Genomic DNA, 19,532 nt, shown 5'->3' with positions numbered 1-19,532 from the left:
ATTTACCTGGTGTGAAGATGGAAAACCACGGAAAACCATGCACAGGGCTACCGATAGTGGGGTTCAAACTCACTATCTTGCGCCCTTAACCTCACGGCCAACTCGCTCGGTGGAAAATATAGATATATAAAAATGACTACTGTAACATAATTACAATCAATCGGAAAAAGTCACGCGAAGTATAACTTGAAATGTTTCATTACAAGTAACGTGATTTAATAAATAGCAACGCGCTTACACAATAATAGTATAAATAAAATATTTTAGTATAAATAATGAAGCATAATAATCACACTGCAATCGCATGGTAATTCACACATAACTTAAATAATTCCAATACCTTAACATTACGATTTGCCGTAGATTAAGAGGTACTGTACATGACATGGTATAAGGGGCAGTCAAATGAAAACGGGTCACCTTAATATAGTAGAATATTTCGTACCTCAAAAGTAATCACAAGATATGTTGAGACATTTACCCCACTGGAGGATGAGACGGTTCTTGAAAATGCTGGTGGGTTTTTGACGGAACCATATCTGTACGCAGTCACATACGTCGCCGTCCGTTGCAAATCGATGTCCACGAAAGTCTTTCTTCAGCTCGAGCATGGGGCCACAGCGCTATGAAGACACGCTGCAGAAACTGAGTTGCCCCATAAAGTCAAACGCCCAGACATGCTGTCGAATGACATTATCCTTCTTTATGGCAACGCCCGCCAATTCTGTGAGGAATACGCTTCAGAGAAACCCAGATCCCTTCCCGTGCGATTTTCACATTTTTTTCAGAGCTGAAGAAAGATATTCAGGGACATCAGTTTGCATCGGGTGACCATATGTGTGACTGGGTACTGATGCTGTTCTGGTGACAGTCCACCAGCATTTTCAAGAATGGGATTGGCTACTTCATCCCCCAATGGTATAGTATAAAAGCCTCAAGAGTTCTGGTGTTTACTTTTGAGGTACGAAAGTTCTACTATATTCTTTGGCAGCTGATCAGTTTTCATATGATTGCCCATTATATTTACAACGCCATCACACAGAACTTTTATTTATTTATTTATTTATTTATTTATTTATTTATTTATTTATTTATTTATTTATTTTTTATTTATTTATACTTCCTACAATGATAGGCTGCCAAAATCTGACGAAGTATACTATAGCACTTAAATATTGAATGTATGTCTAAACATGAAGAGTCTTCTGGAGTTAGTCCTTCTCGTATGCACTACTATAGAAGTGATTTCTAACCATGGACGGAGGCTTTAATGGCCAAGACTGCTAAATCACAGTATAGGTTCTTGGGAATGTCCACATTTTTGGAAAACTAAGAATTTTGATATGGTTCCTCTTCCTCCGATACAGATGTTGTATGGTTCTTTGAAGTAGCTGATGGTTGGTTCATAGGTGGCTCGCTTCTCTTCGTCTACCTCTGCTGGCTGACTGGAGTCAGCCTCACATCTAATGCTGGGGTCTAGAATATATGCAAAGTCCTTTTCTCGGTCAGTTGCGATTATATCTATTCTCCGGTTGCTTCCAATGTCAGCAACACATGCCACTTCTTCATGTACTTCGTAACCTTTCTGGGAGAGTGCTGCTGCAATTCTAGATCTTATTCTGTTGTGCCTAACGTTTTTCGAAGAGGCTCTAAGAACTGTACATAGATACTTCAAATCACTGGCAATACTACTAGTTTACGAACGATACAAGCAGTGTAATCATGTGGTCGAACTTTGGACATCCCTTTCAGAATTGCATAGAAGCAATCCTCTCAACTCTGAACTTTACGAGTTGGCTGCTTCTTGGCAAGTGAAAGGCAGCGCCTCCGGCCGCACGATGACACTGCCATCCGGTGTTTACAGTCGCCTATAATGATTTTAGCACTTACCACTGAGGTTGTGATTGTGAAGTGCTGCCGGTCTAGACCATCCTCAGTCTACAAAGAGGAGTTTCATAATCATAACCTAATAATCAGCTGGAGAAGGTAGAATAGAGTGACAAAATACCTTCAAGCTTCTTGATAGCTCATCAGTGTTTACAACTGGCCTCATAACTTGCTAATAGGGTTGAAATCGTTAAGATAGTAGACGAAACCCTAAAAGCCAATCAATGGGCCAGCATTAAAATCATAATCGCTGTCTACAAGGTTTCTGGTATTGTACAAACGTGATTCATCCGAAAAAATCTGTGATGACATATGCTCCATATTTGAAGTTTTCTTTGATTCTACTGTTTCACGTTAGCTATTCTACATGTCTTCGACTGTTTACTGAACAACTTACAACCATAGGGTTCGCTCCTTTTGAATTGGAAGTCCTTTTCTTATTTTCCTCCTTCTCCTCTTCTATTTTGGCCGTCTAAGGACCACGCACAGTAATCCATGCATTCAACTTCGTACTTATTTTAACATAGGCATGTTTTTGGACTGGGATCTATTTGAAATCAGCCTCGTCATCAGTTTGCTGACATCATTGTAACCATGCCAACCAGTGTTCATTCATCTTTGTTTAATAGGTCATTAGCGTCCTCTGAACGTTGTTATAAGAACACAGGCTTCCTGAGAACGAGTAACATCGTATTTGGTGGCGATAATAACATCGATCTGAAGTCACCTGGTCAATAGTTCCTCTCCTTCATGCTTGATACCTTCGCCCTCGGATTAATTATACAACGCGCTTTCCTTCCCGTTTCCATAGTCATCGTCATTACTTTCATGATCAAGAGGGGATGAGTAATACGCAGTTTTGAACCTTATAATAACTATCACAACGACGACAACCACCACCACCACCACCACCACCACCACCACCACCATCACTATCGCTGGTTGACTGGTTATCATGACGACTGAACAATATTTCACGTCAGCGATGTTCGCTGTTGCTGGACTTGGCAGTAAACATGTAAGCTCATGAATTTATTCTTTATTATAGTTTGCACGGTAAACAGGTATACGATATACAAGATTAGAAATATACTTTCCTACAAATTATGTTATTTGCACTATTTTCAAGGAACTGCTATTTGCGGAGATATTTAAAGTTTTCTAAAAGATGTAATAATCGTGAATATCTCCATTATTATTCCTCGTTTGTAAAAAAACGCATGAAACATAAAAGATTATAAATTATATTTTGTACAAATACTTATTTACATTTTTGGATACAGTTAACATTAATGGAGATATTTAGCATTTCCTGTTTTGATGCCGTTAATATTCTTCTTCTCCTGATTATTATTATTATTATTATTATTATTATTATTATTATTATTATTATTATTATTATTATTATTATTTCTTCTTCTGTGATCTGCTTGAAATAACTCTGCCGATGTCTTAAGAGTCCAGTCTTTGAACCTTTATAGCAAGGTGATTCGCTTCCTGCCAACACCTCTCGTTCCGGGTATCTTTCCTTATAGAATTTCTTGAAGTAGATGGTATCTGTGTTTGTTTTCATGATGTGACCGAGGTATTGAAGCTTTCTCACTTCTACAGTGGTCAGTACTTCCTTATTCTTTCTCACCCTCCGAAGCATCTCTGTATTTGTGACGTGAACATTTCACTAGTTTCTTAACCTAGCATTGAATCCTTTACTTTATGCTATTCTAGCAGAATTACGGTTTATTTGTTGATAGTAAAATGTTTTCTTTTACATATAGAAAATATGAAATGAAAAATTCTTCCTTCCTCCTTAGAATGCCCAGGGCAACAGGGCAAAGCACTCGCCGCCTGCCATCAGTTCACAAGTAATACCGAACATTTTAGGCGTAGAACATATCAGCTAAGTACTCGGCCTTGCTCTTGCAGGAATTAACAGTCGGTGTTGTAGAATGCTACTCGAACCTACACCATTTGAAAGATGCGTGCTTTGCTACGTTCACCACAGCTTCTTGGATACACTTGCTGCGCTGTGTATTAAACAAGAAAGAGAGGAGGAAAGCCAGTTACCGTCTTCGCTGACAGCCACCTTATAGTTAAGGAACCTTTACACAGTCAATAAAAACACACCTTTCACAGGCACATTTAAATGATTTTTTCATAATTTAATAATGGATTATCGCTACAGATGGCTTTTTTTAGCATTAGAAATTTATTATTATTCCTTTAAAGCTAAGAATTTAGCATTTTAAAATTTAAATTCAACATTTTCTAGCGTGTGTCCGCCTCTGTGATGTAGTGGTTAGTGTGATTAGCTGCCACCCGGAGGCCCAGATTCGATTCCCGCTACAAAAAAGGGGGCTGGAAAAAGGGTCCACTAAGCGTCGGGAGGTCATCTGAGTGGAAGGGGGTTCGATTCCCTCCTCAGCCATCCTCGAAGTGGTTTTCCGTGGTTTCCCACTTCTCCTCCAGGCAAATGCCGAGATGGTACCTAACTTAAGGCCATGGCCGCTTCCTTCTCTTTCTTGTCTATCCCTTCCAATATTACCAACACCCAACAAGGCCCGTATTCAACAGAGCAGGTGAGGCCACCTGCGCGAGGTAGTGGTCCTCCTCCCCAACTGTAACCCCCGACCCAAACTCTCACGTTCTATGACACTGCCCTTGAAGCGGTAGAGGTGGTATTCCTCGCTGAGTCCGAAGGAAAAACCAACCCTGGAGGGTAAACGGATTAAGAAAGAAAGAAATATTTTCTAGCGTTATTTAATTTATGATAGCATTTAGAATTTTATAGTGTTTTACGATGGAAGTGATATTTTCGAATAGAGAGTTGGATGATAAAAAATATAAACGTATCAACTGCTGGACATTCTACATTTTACAGTTAAAATTTAAGAAAATACTGAAGGATAATATATACTTTTGCCGCGTTTGTGACGAACATTTCACATTTATCGCGAACATCTGTATCACGTCTTTTGTAACATCATCAAAAGCATAGAACTTCACATTCAGCCAACAGAACAAAACTAAATACAGAACTGCTAACTGTTTCATACGAAATTATGGTGTATCTGCTACAACACAGAGAAAATCACAGCAAGAGACATGAACGATATTAAACAGCATAAAAATGAACTATTATCATAATCTGCGTCCTATCGCTCCGAAACCTCTTGTTCTCACTCTCGAGGATTTAATTTTTCTTAGTTGTTACTTATTATCTAAAAGGAACGTCTACGCTAAATTTCACTCTCACTGGCTTGGCAGTTCTTTGGAATTGTGATGAGTGAGTGAGTGAGTGAGTGAGTGAGTGAGTGAGTGAGTGAGTGAGTGAGTGAGTGAGTGAGTGAGTGAGTGAGTGAGTGAGTGAGATTTCGAATTAATTTATGTAGAAGAAATTCATACCAAAATAAGTGTAGTGTATCATATCAGTCTGTTATTTTTTATATGTATTTATGAAGAAATCAGGATGGTCTTATATGGTATCGTCTTCCTTTTAACAGCCTGATTTAAAGTTCACTTGCATGAGGCAACTGTAACCTGTTCAGATGAGACCAGCACATCCACCCAGTACTCGCTCTTCGTAGACCTTATAGATTGAAATAGGTCAGATAGAGATCTCACCGGTTCGTTTCTAGTAAGCTAGTAAAATAAGTTCCGTGTCCTTGCAACAGCTTTTTTACGGACACTCCTTCTAAGTAAATGTGCGGTGTTTAATTCTTTTTTCTTCCTTTGTTCTGTCAAAACTTAAATATCTGGCAGGACTTTGATGCCGCAGATCGTTACGCTGCGGAAATGAACAAACATTGAAATGAAAGCTATGGAATGTTGCATTCCTTTAAAATGTACTGTGCTCTAATAACAATGGAAGGTCCTACTTATAGGCAGGAAAGTGTCAGTTGCCCAAATGTGTTACATGTTTTCAGAGAACACATTTGTAGATGATCTCTTGTAAGCTTCCAATCTTCAAACGTTGTTAATTAAAAGTTCCATGATTGAATACCAATGCAGTCGCAGATACTGTGTAGAGATGAGAAGAATGCAAGAATGAGGAATGTGGCCTGGAAGCCGAACTTCCTGTTCTGCCCAGACAGATCGGCTCTTATCTGCTCGTATCTGCTACACGAAAACATTGACTCACACTTCGCAGTTTGCTGGATTACAACTGACAAGAGCGAAGAGCTGCCAGCAGAAGAGAATATAAAGTCGCCTGGACAGTAGCAGAGTTGCTATGGTAACCATTGCGTCACTGGCTCTGCTGGTGAAAACCCCTTCGCCCCGTGCCTCACCGGGCATGTGCATTCTTCTGATCTCCCAACAGTAGTTGTGGTGATTATTGTTTTAAGGGGATTTACGAAATAATAATAATAATAATAATAATAATAATAATAATAATAATAATAATAATAATAATAATAATAATAATAATAATAATAATAATGCTATGGTCTCAGCTATCGTGCACAGGCACTTTGATATGACACGATCTAGGCCGACTTCGTGTCACTTTCGACGTTCCGTTTTACTCTGGTAGATTACAGAGAAATGGGCCTATGTTGAGCGATCAGTGGCTTAGTTTTGCTCATTATTTTCAGGTTAACGCGTTAATATCTCACCACAGTCATTTTGCATGCCGATATTGTACGGCACGACGTTGGTCGAAAACATTTTCACCAACAGAATGTTGGCCGGCAGGGAGGAGAGGTGCTGGTATACAATGTCCAGTCACTAGATTGCGTGTCAAAAACCTGGATTAAATTCCAAACCTCTTCGCAGTGCTCATATGGAGTGAGGGCATATGACGCTGCTGATGGTGATTCGTCCGTCGGATGGGGACGTTAAGCCTTGAGCAGACCCCTTGGTGCTATTCGACAGGAATGGGCTATATGCCGTCACCGAGTTTCACACTCTCCCTTCCTACTATATATATCATGTCATTCATTTCATCTCATGAACTCCACTAATGAGGTTGACGTCAGGAAGGGCATCCGGTCATAAAAACCTGCCACGACAGATTCATCTCACCTCATACACGGGACAAGGGTTGGGCAAAGAAAAAAAAACATTGTACGGCACGAAGTGGCGAATGTAGGGCCTACTTTCTTGCACCCTTACAAAATCCCATTACCTCTCCCGAGTTTAAAACCGGAGGCCGTCACTAGCACTGATCCACAGAGGGAGGGGGGGTAGGGGCTAACGAGATAACCATGGCTACTTACTCAGAGTCATAAGGGAAAGGGGAAAAAGTCCAGGCTCTTCTATCCGGCCTCCCTTACTCTACTCCCGAACTCGACGGTATTACCAACTACTTCCTTGTACCGGTATTAGTTTTGTGAGGCCCGCAGTATCTTTCATTTTCACGCTCTCCGTGACTCATTCTTTCTTTGGACCATACCTTCGTTCTTCGAAAGATCGGAACTCTTCCATTATTTCCTCTCTTTAGTGCTTTACATGAGGGGCTGCCTGGCTGAGGCGGTAAAGGCGTGCTCGGTTCACCCGAAAGGGTGTGGGTTCGAGTCCCCGTCAGAAAGTCGAAAAAATTAAGAAATGAGATTTCCACTTCCGGAGATGCACATGGCCATGCGGTTCACTCAGCCTACACCAACATGAGTACCAGGTTAATGCCTGGGGGCAAAGACGGTCGGGCGTAGAGCTAATCATTCTACCCCACGAAGTGCCGAGGTTATCTTCTACCACTCTCAGGGCCTCCGTAGCCTGTATGCAGATGATTTGCTTTGCTTTTTTACTGTTTTACTTAGTTGTACAGAACTTCGACTTTAAACAATAACCACCATCACCAAGAAGCAGTTTTGCCCTTCGAAGAATGAAATTAGCGGTAATTATTATTATTATTAATAATAATAATAATAATAATAATAATAATCTGCATGGTATGAGCTTACGGAACTGTAATCTTGCATTCGGGAGATGGTGGGTTCAAATCCCCAACATCAGCAGTTGTGAGAATTTTTTTACTGTAGATTCCTAGTTTCACAGCAGACAAATCCTGTTCCTGATTCGAGCCTTCTTTCGCATTCCATTGCCGCCGAAAACCTATATGAGTAGTGCGACGTTAAACCACCAGAAAAAACCTGTTATTGGTTTGACGTCCCACTAACCCGACGACCTCTCAACTTGGGAGTGTAGGTTGATGACCATGGAGTTCTAGATGATTCTGGTATTTCCTCCACTTACTTTTACCAACATCCTCACTTTCATCTTACCTATCCGACCTATCTTGATTAACTCCTGTTCTCCTCCAACCCCAACTTTATTAGGAATGCGAGGCTTACGGACTCTTTAATTTTGTACCTTTGTAGCTATTCTCTTTCTTTTGCCTGTACCTTTATTTTTCGACTGATTGGATACATTTTTCATTTGTCCTGTAATTAATGTTAAGAAAGGATTGTTGCCCTGTTTTACTTCCTCCTAAAACAATAATTACCACCACCATCACTACTTATAGGATTTTAGGAGATGCCAAGGTGATGCCATTTTTTCTCGCAGTTCTTCTGCATGTCGGTAAATATACCGACACGAGGCTGTTACACGTGACCTCCTTGAAATATCACCGCTCTCAGCTGGTATCGAAACGGCCAAGTAGGGCCAAGAAATCTAGCATTTTACAGTCCGAGTTATCGATACAAGAAAGGGAGTTCATTGATCTTGTAAACCCAATACCGGAGTGGTCTTGAGAATAAGAGTTGACAGTTTGAGGTCAGACAGAAAAGATGACGCGAGAAGAGCTGACACTAGTAAGTGGAAGAGATGCCAGGATCACATAGAGGACCTATTGAAAATTAGGACCGATTAGTAAGATTTACATTTAAGATTGCTGAAATGCGAGAAATATGTGTAAGTAGATATATATATTGTACCCTTGGAAACCGCAAAAGTCTTGTATTTTGACGTCCCATAAAATCTATACCAATTGAACAATTTAAAAAATTTAAACACGGAATTATTATTATTATTATTATTATTATTATTATTATTATTATTATTATTATTATTATTATTATTATTATTATTATTATTTAATGATGCCTTTGCTGGCAGGACCTAGTGTTTTCAGTGCACTATGTCTTCTGGTATGGGCTAGATCAATTTTGTTACTTTCATTGATCTGTCTCTGTCTTATCCTTGGCTTTGACAATATGAAAGTGACTGAGGTATGAGTGATGCTAGTAATGCCATTCCTTGTGCAGCCAGTCCCTGCAATGAATGGTGTGAAAACGTTGCTCGTAGGGTCGGTTGATGCATGCATTTCAGTGGGCTTGACAGACTGATATGTAATAGCAACTTCTGGCTCGTTGAGGAAAGCAACGGGAAACTACCTTACTCCTCATTTCCCTAGTACGCCTCTTCAGTGATGCCTAGGCCATCTATGACAGCTGATGGCAAAGCTGTTGAGGATCCAACCAGCCTTAGGGCTGAAGACTGAACATACATTATTTAATGCCTAGGCTCCAATTAGTCACGGATCCTGGGACAGCATCACAAACACATCTTATTGCTCATTGAATGTTCTCCACAATCCCTGATTAGGTTACATAATCTTACCAGTTTCTTGCTTTATTCCATCCTGCGTTTAATTATCCAATAAATGTAGGAAATATATTGAGTAGGTTTCTAGTCGATAGAAGTTAATGAATATCGAACTCAACAGAATACACAGAGCGCTCACCTGCATGCCCTCAAGCTGATTGTGTAACATTGAGAGAAAGGAGCCGTATAGGAAGAGTTCCCGGTTCTAATGGCACACATACTGCAACTCTTTCTATTTGTTGTCTATTATCACATTTAGACAGCCTCACTTACTTTCATTCAGAACCTTCTAACAGAATGGTAACGATATGTAAGAATAATTCAAAGATGATCTAAAAAAGGACCGACGTAAAGTCATTTTCGTACAGACTATGAAGGTCCCCCAAAGCCCTTGGAGAAATGGAAGTTAAATGCTTCCACTATCCATAACCTTAGCACTTAATGGGATAGTTTGGTTAGCTCCAGACACTTGGAAGACGTCACGAGCTAACTATTAGAGCCACCATAAATCCTAGATAAACCGGGCGAGTTGGCCGTGCGTGTAGAGGCGCGCGGCTGTGAGCTTGCATCCGGGAGATAGTAGGTTCGAATCCCACTATCGGCAGCCCTGAAAATGGTTTTCCGTGGTTTCCCATTTTCACACCAGGCAAATGCTGGGGCTGTACCATAATTAAGGCCACGGCCGCTTCCTTCCAACTCCTAGGCCTTTCCTATCCCATCGTCGCCATAAGACCTATCTGTGTCGGTGCGACGTAAAGCCCCTAGCAAAAAAAAAAAATCCTAGATAAGTACCGTAAGATAGGTAGATAAATATTATATTGACTGTTTTTGGTTGGAATGTGATTTAATTTCGTGTGAACATATTGAAGAGTGAATTTATCACAAATACTACATATCTGTCAGAGTCTTTATAGCTAACCTCACGATTTCTCTAAGCGTCGATTGACATATAAAACATCTTTACCATAGTTAGGTAAATAGATAGGAGTCTGCTGAAGTGATGAAACCAAGGCTACCCATAGTCAGTCAACATATTTATAATTCATTATTTCCCCAATCACTATTTCTTTTGTAAAGGAAACGCTTTCTATCAGCTGTACAGAACATCACAGAAACCACTCCACCAGACAATTTACGACGTTATAACACCGCCTACAGGATACATTCTAAATGAGAATTTTAGTAAGAGCTACAAAATGTTATTCATATATTATTCATGAATCTATAATAGTTTTGGCAGCATATTCGATATAAAATACTCGATACATGAAGATATTGAATGGTCAACGAGAATGTAATCAACCGGGCGAGTTGGCGCGTAGAGGCGCGCGGCTGTGAGCTTGCATCCGGGAGATAGTAGATTCGAATCCCACCATCGGCAGCCCTGAAGATGGTTTTCCCACTATCTCCCGATTACTGGATACTGGCCGCACTTAAGCGACTGCAGCTATCGAGCTCGGTACCGACGATTTCAGGGTAACAGTTCGAAAGTGAAGTATGGTCTCGGGTTAAGGTACGGGAGTGTGAATGCAGTACACTTGGAGTTCGATTGCCGGTCAGGCTGACAATGTTTACTGAATGGTAAATGAACATGACAGCCCCTGAGGTGTAGTGGTTAGTGTGATTAGCTGCCACACCCAGAGGCCCGGGTTCGATTGGCGGCTCTGCCACGAAATTTGAAAAGTGGTACGACCGCTGGAACGGGGTCCACTCAGCCTCGTGAACTCAACTGAGTAGAGGGGGGTTCGATTCCATCCTCAGTCATTTTCGAAGTGGTTTTCCGTGATTTCCCACTTCTCCTACAGGCAAATGCCGGGATGGTACATAACTTAAGGCCACGGCTGCTTCCTTCCCTCTTCCTTGTCTATCCCTTCCAATCTTCCCATCCCCCAACAAGGCCCCTGTTCACCATAGCAGGTAAGGCAGCCTGGGGGAGGTACTGGTCCTTCTCCCCAGTTGTATTCTCGACCCAAAGTCTCGCGCTCCAGGGCACTGTCCTTGAGGCGTTAGAGGTGAGATCCCTCGCTGAGTCCGAGGGAAAAACCAACCCTGGAGGGTAAACAGATTAAGAAAGAAAGAAGAATGTAATCAAAATATATACGTAATGAATGTATTGACTTATATGATAAGAATGAGTTACTATTCAGAAAAAAATCTTCACCGCAGTGGGATTCGACCTCCACCGTCCAGCTTTCATAATGCACTGCGTTACCCCGAGGCCACACATCACTGTCAAGCTTTGGTATTCAGATACTGAGCAATACAGTTCGAAATAGAAGGGAGCTGAAAAATTCATTCTTGCTGATAAGTGTAAGTATACGGCCGGGCTAATTGGAACACGTCAAAGGCAACAGTCGCCCGACCCCAGATGTCTTAAATACGTGGAGGACTCTACGCCGGTTTATCCAACATACGTCCTACACTACGACTATCCGGGTTACCTACCTCACAGACGAATGGTTTTACTTTCAGTCCAACCCTCGAACGCAGTCCTTTACTCATATCGTATTTCTTTCTAACCATTTCCAGTACTTCCCTTCTTCAGACTTGTTTCTTCGTGTTCTCGCATCCATCATATTTCAGACAAGCATTTCCAAGTTTCTCCAGTCCTGCATTCCGACGGTATAAAATTATCTACTCAGTCCTTACGTTTAGCTTCCTGTTGACCGCTCTGCTCCACTTACTTCCTTGACACTCTCTTACTAAAAGGCTATATCCATTTGATATTCAGTAAAAACCTCACTAGGATTCGCACTGCAGCATTCACTATCCACATTCCAGCGTGTTACCCCGAGACTATACATTACTGTAGCGCAGTGGCATTAAGATCTTGGGTAATGAAATGTAAAACAGAGTGGATCTAGTAAGAACCACTCACACAAGTACAACGGATTTGGTTTAGTAGGCACAATACCACTGTAATAATATGATGAACTGAATAGGATCGAATTATTTCCAACGTAGCAAAAACATTTTTTGCAAGTTCTAATTCGCTCTCAGTATTTAATACACTGCTAGTACTGCTCCAAAAGTAAATTGCATAACAGAAAATTACCGGTATAATGGGCATTCCATTAGATCATCATCATCATCATCATCTGTTTACCCTCCAGGTTCGTTTTTTCCCTCGGACTCAGCGAGGGATCCCACCTCTACCGCCTCAAGGGCACTGTCCTGGAGCTTCAGACTCTTGGTCGCGGGATACAACCGGGGAGAATGACCAGTACCTCGCCCAGGCGGCCTCACCTGCTATGGTGAACAGGGGCCTTGTGGAGGGATGGGAAGATCGGATGGGATAGGCAAGGAAGAGGGAAGGAAGCGGCCGTGGCCTTAAGTTAGGTACCATCCCGGCATTTGCCTGGAGGAGAAGTGGGAAACCACGGAAAACCACTTCGAGGATGGCTGAGGTGGGAATCGAACCCACCTCTACTCAGTTGACCTCCCGAGGCTGAGTGGACCCCGTTCCAGCCCTCGTACCACTTTTCAAATTTCGTGGCAGAGGCGGGAATCGAACCCGGACCTCCGGGGGTGGCAGCTAATCACGCTAACCACTACACCACAGAGGCGGACCATTCCATTAGATGCTAATTAAAAATCCCTATATTGTCTACAAAATAATATTATCAATAATAATCCGCCTCAGTGGTACAGTGGTTAGTGTGATTAGCTGCCACGTCCGGAGACCTGGTTTCGATTCCGGGCTCTGCCACGAAGAAAAGTGGTACGAGGGCTAGAACGGGGTCCACTCAGCCTCGGGAGATCAAATAAGTAAAGGGGGTTCCATTCCCAATTCAGCCATCCTCGAAGTGGTTTTCCGTGGTTTTCCACTTCTCCTTCAGGCAAATGCCGGGTTGGTACCTACTGTAACTTAAGGCCACGGCCGCTTCTATCCCTCTTCATTGTTTATCCCTTCCGATCTTCCCATCCTCCCACAAGGCCCCTGTTCAGCTGAGCAGGTGAGGACGCTTAGGTGAGGTACTGGTCCTCCTCCCCGATTGTATCCCCCACCCAAAGTTCCACGCTCCAGGGCACTGCCCTTGAGGTGGTAGAGGTGGGATCCCTCGCTGAGTCGTAGGGAAAAACCAACCTTCCTAAACGGATTAAGAAAGTAAATAATAATAATAATAATAATAATAATAATAATAATGTCCGCCTCTGTGGTGTAGTGGTTAGCGTGATTAGCTGCCACCCCTGGAGGCCTGGGTTCGATTCCCGGCTCTGCCACGAAATTTGAAAAGTGGTATGAGGGCTGGAACGGGGTCCACTCAGCCTCGGGAGGTCAACTGAGTAGAGGTGGGTTCGATTCCCACCTCAGCCATCCTGGAAGGGTTTTCCGTGGTTTCCCACTTCTCCTCCAGGCGAATGCCGGGATGGTACCTAACATAAGGCCACGGCCGCTTCCTTCCTTCTTCCTTGCCTATCCCTTCCAATCTTCCCATCCCTCCACAAGGCCCCTGTTCAGCATAGCAGGTGAGGCCGCCTGGGCGAGGTACTGGTCATTCTCCCCAGTTGTATCCCCGACCACGAGTCTGAAGCTCCAGGACACGGCCCTTGAGGCGGTAGAGGTGGGATCCCTCGCTGTGTCCGAGGGAAAAAGCCGACCCTGGAGGGTAAACAGATGAATAATAATAATAATAATAATAATAATAATAATAATAATAATAATAATAATAATAATAATAATAATAATAATAAAGGGAGCACTAAAATTACCTAAAAGTAAAATACAGTGTGTCATTGGCCTAACTCTGTTTTATGCAGTTAAAATCTGAGAAGTTGGCCGGGAATAGAATCCAGAGTCTCGTGGTCTGAAGACCAGAACATTGATCATTTATCCAAGGAGTTACACAGGAAATTACAATTCAGACATCAGAAAATGTTCCGTAAATTTCGAGTTAATTGGAAGTCTGACAGACTATTGTCTTCCTTAGGGCAAATAAGCTGGATGTGAGTGGCATTTCTTAAAGTCGAAGTCGTCAACGTTGGTACCATACAGCTTCGTAATACCTCATACTTTGAGGCTGAGTGAATCTCATACCATACCTTTTCCGAGAAAAGCTGCGAGACTGGGCTGGGAATGGAATGAATAACTATCCATATTTTCCTGAATATCGAATTAAGTTCTACATTACATAGAAATGAGTAATACTTTATCTTCATCTGAATCAAGTATCTGAACATTTCAGATATTTTGAACAAAAAGAATTAAAAGAGAGGTCACTTCAGTCTCCGTAACAACCTGCAACGTAGCAAGACTGTTTCGATGCATTTTGTGGGCGCATGCAAAGCGAAATTCTGTAAATTTTCCGAATTCTACACCAAAGTCATTGAGCAAGTGCTGGAGGCTTGTTTGCTGTTTGATTTATCTCGCATCGGCTCAGACAGGTCTTATGGTAACGATGGGTTTGGGCAGGGCTAGGATTGGGAACAAAACAATCGTGGCCTCAAGCATTTGCCTCGTGTGAAAATGGATAAATACGGACAACCTTACTCAAGACTGTGCGATTCGAACCCACTTTCTTCCGAGTTCAATCTAGCAACTACACGCCTCGAATGCACCGAGTGAGTTGGCTGTGCAGTTAGAGTCGCATAAGTCTGAGCTTGCATTCGGAAGATGGTGGATTCGAATCCCACCATCGGCAGCCCATTTTCACAACAGACAAATTCTGGGGCTGTACCTTAGTTAAAGCCACGGCTGCTATATTCCCAATCCTAGCTCCTTTCCATTTTTTTTACAATAGGAGTTGGAAGGAAACGGCCATGACCTTAATTAAGGTACAACCCCAGCATTTGCCTGGTGTGAAAATGGGAAACCACAAAAAAACCGTCTTTAGGGCTGCCGACAGTGGGGCTCGAAACCATTATTCCCGGATGCATGTTCGCTGCTCCACGCGCCTAACCGCACGGCCAACTCACCCAGTTTTCCCATTCTTCCTCGTCGACGTGTTAGTGCGACGTTAAACCACTAGCAAAGAAAAAAGATGAAACAACGCAACCAGCTCGCTCGTTTAAAAGGCTTGTATTACTTAGTTCTAAATCCCCATTATTTCCGACATAGTACGTAGCAATAAGCTGCGTAAGGGAAGAAATGAAAGTAAGATCTGTCATAAAGAACTGAAGAATAAGACATTTTTTCTTGATTTCTTAGCGCATGAATGGACGGATGGGGAGAAGGAAGGGGCATCATTATAACGGGTTCCGTCGTGTTTACCGAACTGTACTCTCCCAGTGGTTATGTAAGAGCAGATGACCTCAACAGTTTCCCCGGTATATCAAGTACAATACACAGTTCAACCACAGTGCGGTTCGTCTTACTCCTTCAGATGTCACAAACATTTCCCGCGCAAAGCCTTATCCCTTTCACTTCCATTATTATAAAACATCTCAGGCACAGCACCGGCGTTCATATGCCATTCATGTGCTGTTCTTTCTAATTCCCAACAGACAGTAGTTCTCGTAAGGTTGTCTATAAGTTGGAAGGTAGTGGGAGGAAGTGGCATTAATCAATATTGTACAATTTTGCACAAAATGTCCAACTTGACAAATAAGGGGCGATTTCTATGGAAATGCAGTTGACATATGCTTCTAATGTCTGTTATCACCATTTTAAATTTTACTTGCTGAACAACAAGTTGTGCTATTTTATTGAAGGTTTAAAAATCTGTGTACGCCCATTTAGAGACCAACCATTAATAGATCGCCAGGTCATTTGCGGATAGATATAACTACTCCAAATTAAAGTACAGTACAACACTACTGCAGGCTAAATAGGCATTAACCAAACAAACATTGTCGGGTTAATTAATACAGCAATAATATTCAGGAACGTAACTGTACAACGTATTTAATAATAATAATAATAATAATAATAATAATAATAATAATAATAATAATAATAATAATAATAATAATAATAACGCAAGAAATAAGCGTAAGGTTACACTGCAGTTGAAATCATGTAAGTTTACTCACGGAAAGGCGAATATTGCAAACGTAAGTAACAACTATCATTGTTGCCAACTTGAATAGTTAGTTATGATAACCACCAAACATTACGAAAGAACAGTAGTCTATCTGTATGTAAGTAGCAATAACTGGCATAACCTTACCGCAGCATATTACAATAATAATAATGTTATTGGCTTTACGTCCCACTAACTACTCTTTTACGGTTTTCGGAGACGCCGAGGTGGCGGAATTTTGTCCCACAGGAGTTCTTTTACGTGCCAGTAAAGCTACCGACACGAGGCTGACTTATTTGAGCACCTTCAAATACCACCGGACTGAGCCAGGGTTGAACCTGCCAAGTTGGGGCCAGGAGGCCAGCGCCTCAACCGCCTGAGCCACTCAGCCTGGCAGCATATTACACATAAAGCTAAATATGTAGCAGTGTTCTTCATACCGTCGCATGAAAACAAATAAAAATATCATAATGACATTAATTAGGGAGATGTTCAGGTTCACTGAGAAATTTGTGCCGTGACTCATACAATGATTTTATTTTAATCTTTCTTTCTTTCTTTCTTTCTTAATCTGTTTACCCACCAGGGTTGGTTTTTCCCTCGCACTCAGCGAGGGATCCCACCTCTACCGCTTGAAGGGCAGTGTCCTGGAGCGTGAGACTTTGGGTCGGGAGATACAATTGGGAGGAGGTCCAGTACCTCACCCAAGCTGCCTCACCTGCTATGATGAACAGGGGCCTTGCGGGGGGATGGGAAGATTGGAAGGGATAGACAAGGAAGAGGAAAGAAAGCGGCTGTGGCTTTAAGTTAGGTACCATCCCGGCATTTGCCTGGAGGAGAAGTGGGAACCACGAAAAACCACTCCGAGGATGGCCGAGGAGGGAATCGAACCCCCCTCTAGTCAGTTGACCTACCGAGGCTGAGTGGACACCGCTCCAGCCCTCGTACTACTTTTTCAAATTTCGTGGCAGAGCCGGGAATCGAACCCGGGTCTCCGGGGGGGGGGGTGGCAGCTAATCACACTAACCACTACACCACAGAGGCGGACTTTAATTGTAATACTGTTAGAATCTTATATATCAGTTGCATTTTGGAACCATAATAATGTATTTCATGATACAAAAATATGAACGTTGGTTTTAGTTCAACTCTTGAATCACGAAACATTCTGGCAACTTGCGAGTTAAGAGATGGTGGAGCGGGAGTGTGTCATCGCTGTAAGTTATGGGTGACATCATAGAATACAACCAAAAGTCAGAAAATCGCTATAAATTATCTTTTTTTCGTATTAATTGAGAAGAAATGGTAAGGTTTCTTCCTTAGGAACTAATCTTGCTCGTCAGGCAACACCGACTCACTATACCATATGACCAACATAGACGCTTGTATTTGATAGTATATGTGGTAATGATGAAATACAATGTAATTAAAATCATTTAATTTAACATAAAAATAAGTTTATCTTTGTGGTGTTTTGGATTAATCAAAGATCTGTACTTTCCTATTATTTTGCTCTTTTTAAGTAGAAATCACTGACCAAAGAACATATCTGTCTTATGTTGCAGGAAGGCACGATAGGGCACGACTTAGTTTTGAAGCCTGTACCAGCCCGAGTTCGACAACACCTCGATGACAACGATAAGGATGAATCCGACGATGAGATGTTCCTGGATGAAGAAGGCGAAGACATAGCTAACGACGTAGCCGTGAAATCGGGATTTCCTCTAAGGAGAGATCGACGGAGTGCGTCAGTCAGCCCACATCATCACATAGTGTATAGGCGGAGTGGTGCAGAAAACAAGATGGAGGCACTTAGCGACTACGGTCGGTATTCAAAATGTTTAAAATTAAATTTTCACACATAATCCCAAACCTAATATTCCGAACATTTCGAGTGACTGTTTTCCCGAAAGCAAAAACTCCCTAATCGTTTCTCCTGTGTCAGTTTTACGAATATTGATAGCACACTTTGTACGGAAATAATTACCCCCTTACTTATAGTTATCTTAAGAAATCCCAGTGAATTTTACTTTTTGGCACATGAGGTGTAGCCATTAGAAGCATTTAAGAATCATTTTTCTACTTGATATAATTTTGTGCTGAACATCCATCTTTGAAATATTGAATAACTTAAGTCGTAATATCACCAAACAGATCACACACCAACTCCACGTACTTGCGAATTGCTGTCTGCGGCGTAACATAACAATAAGATTATCTAAAGTAAATGCAAACAGCTAGGGAAGAAAACCAACCAGAAACCCATTGGTGTAGAAATAAGGAAACGAAAGTGGGGTAGATAGGACACACATTAAGAAAACGGGTGGGGCAGTTGAAAATTCGGTCTTAGAATAGAAACCAAAATGAAAGAGGAAGCGTAGAAGATCTAGGAACACTTGGAAGCGAAGAGTTAAAGAGGAACTGATTGCAATTGGGAAACCATGGAATAACGTAAACTACATGGCTGCACAACATTCCGAATGGAGAGCATTCCTGATTGCGATTTGCTCTACAAGGAGAAATATTTATACTGTATTATATTAGAATAGATCGGAAAACCAGGAATGGCTTTCAGCGTCGAAAATGATAGTGTTAAGTTATTGAAATATTGTAAGTTGTTATTAGTTCATGTCCAGTCTTCACTCTAGAAAAAAATTTCTTCAGCAATATTCTCGATTAGTTATTCAGATGGTTCGATATTTGAGAAATCGGATTCGAGGCAAAGACCATTCGAGAAAATACATTCTGAACAATGATCGGTAACATTCAAAATTATGAATTTATGGTAATATTTTACCCACACGAGGATCAGAAAACATTGAATTCTTCGAATATTTTCAAGAGAGGATCTCACTCTTAAACAACTTAGCGATTACATTGCCCACTAGCGAGAACCATTAACCATTCTCAGAGACTATTCGAGCTTTTAACGCTCACAAATACATTCCACCGCTTTTCAATAATAATTTCACATGGAAAGAGTGACTGTCCAACATTTTGCTAAATTAATTAGTATACGAATACATAATATTAACGATATTGTTGATGTGAAGCCATTGCGATAACTCAGTGGATGAACTATTCACCATCTACTCCGGTGGCCGAGGTTTAAATTAGGTGCGTGTATGTTGCAGTTAT

At 41.6% G+C, this 19,532-nt stretch overlaps 1 protein-coding gene across 5 annotated transcripts in view; it reads left to right on the top strand.

Annotated features, from left to right (window-relative positions):
* sona (sol narae) overlaps positions 1–19,532 on the top strand; it is a 679,307-nt gene that overhangs the window by 580,738 nt on the left and 79,037 nt on the right. For all 5 annotated transcript variants that reach the window (XM_067143283.2, XM_067143282.2, XM_067143284.2 and 2 more), the window contains one exon: positions 17,960–18,218. In XM_067143283.2, coding sequence (XP_066999384.2) covers positions 17,960–18,218 — 259 coding nt within the window. The remainder of the gene's footprint in view (positions 1–17,959; positions 18,219–19,532) is intronic.

The sequence above is a fragment of the Anabrus simplex genome, chromosome 3, assembly GCF_040414725.1.
Source record: "Anabrus simplex isolate iqAnaSimp1 chromosome 3, ASM4041472v1, whole genome shotgun sequence".
Taxonomy (NCBI): domain Eukaryota; kingdom Metazoa; phylum Arthropoda; class Insecta; order Orthoptera; family Tettigoniidae; genus Anabrus; species Anabrus simplex.
The sequence above is the reverse complement of the archived record's forward strand: the minus strand, read 5'-3'. Positions and strand labels throughout refer to the sequence as shown.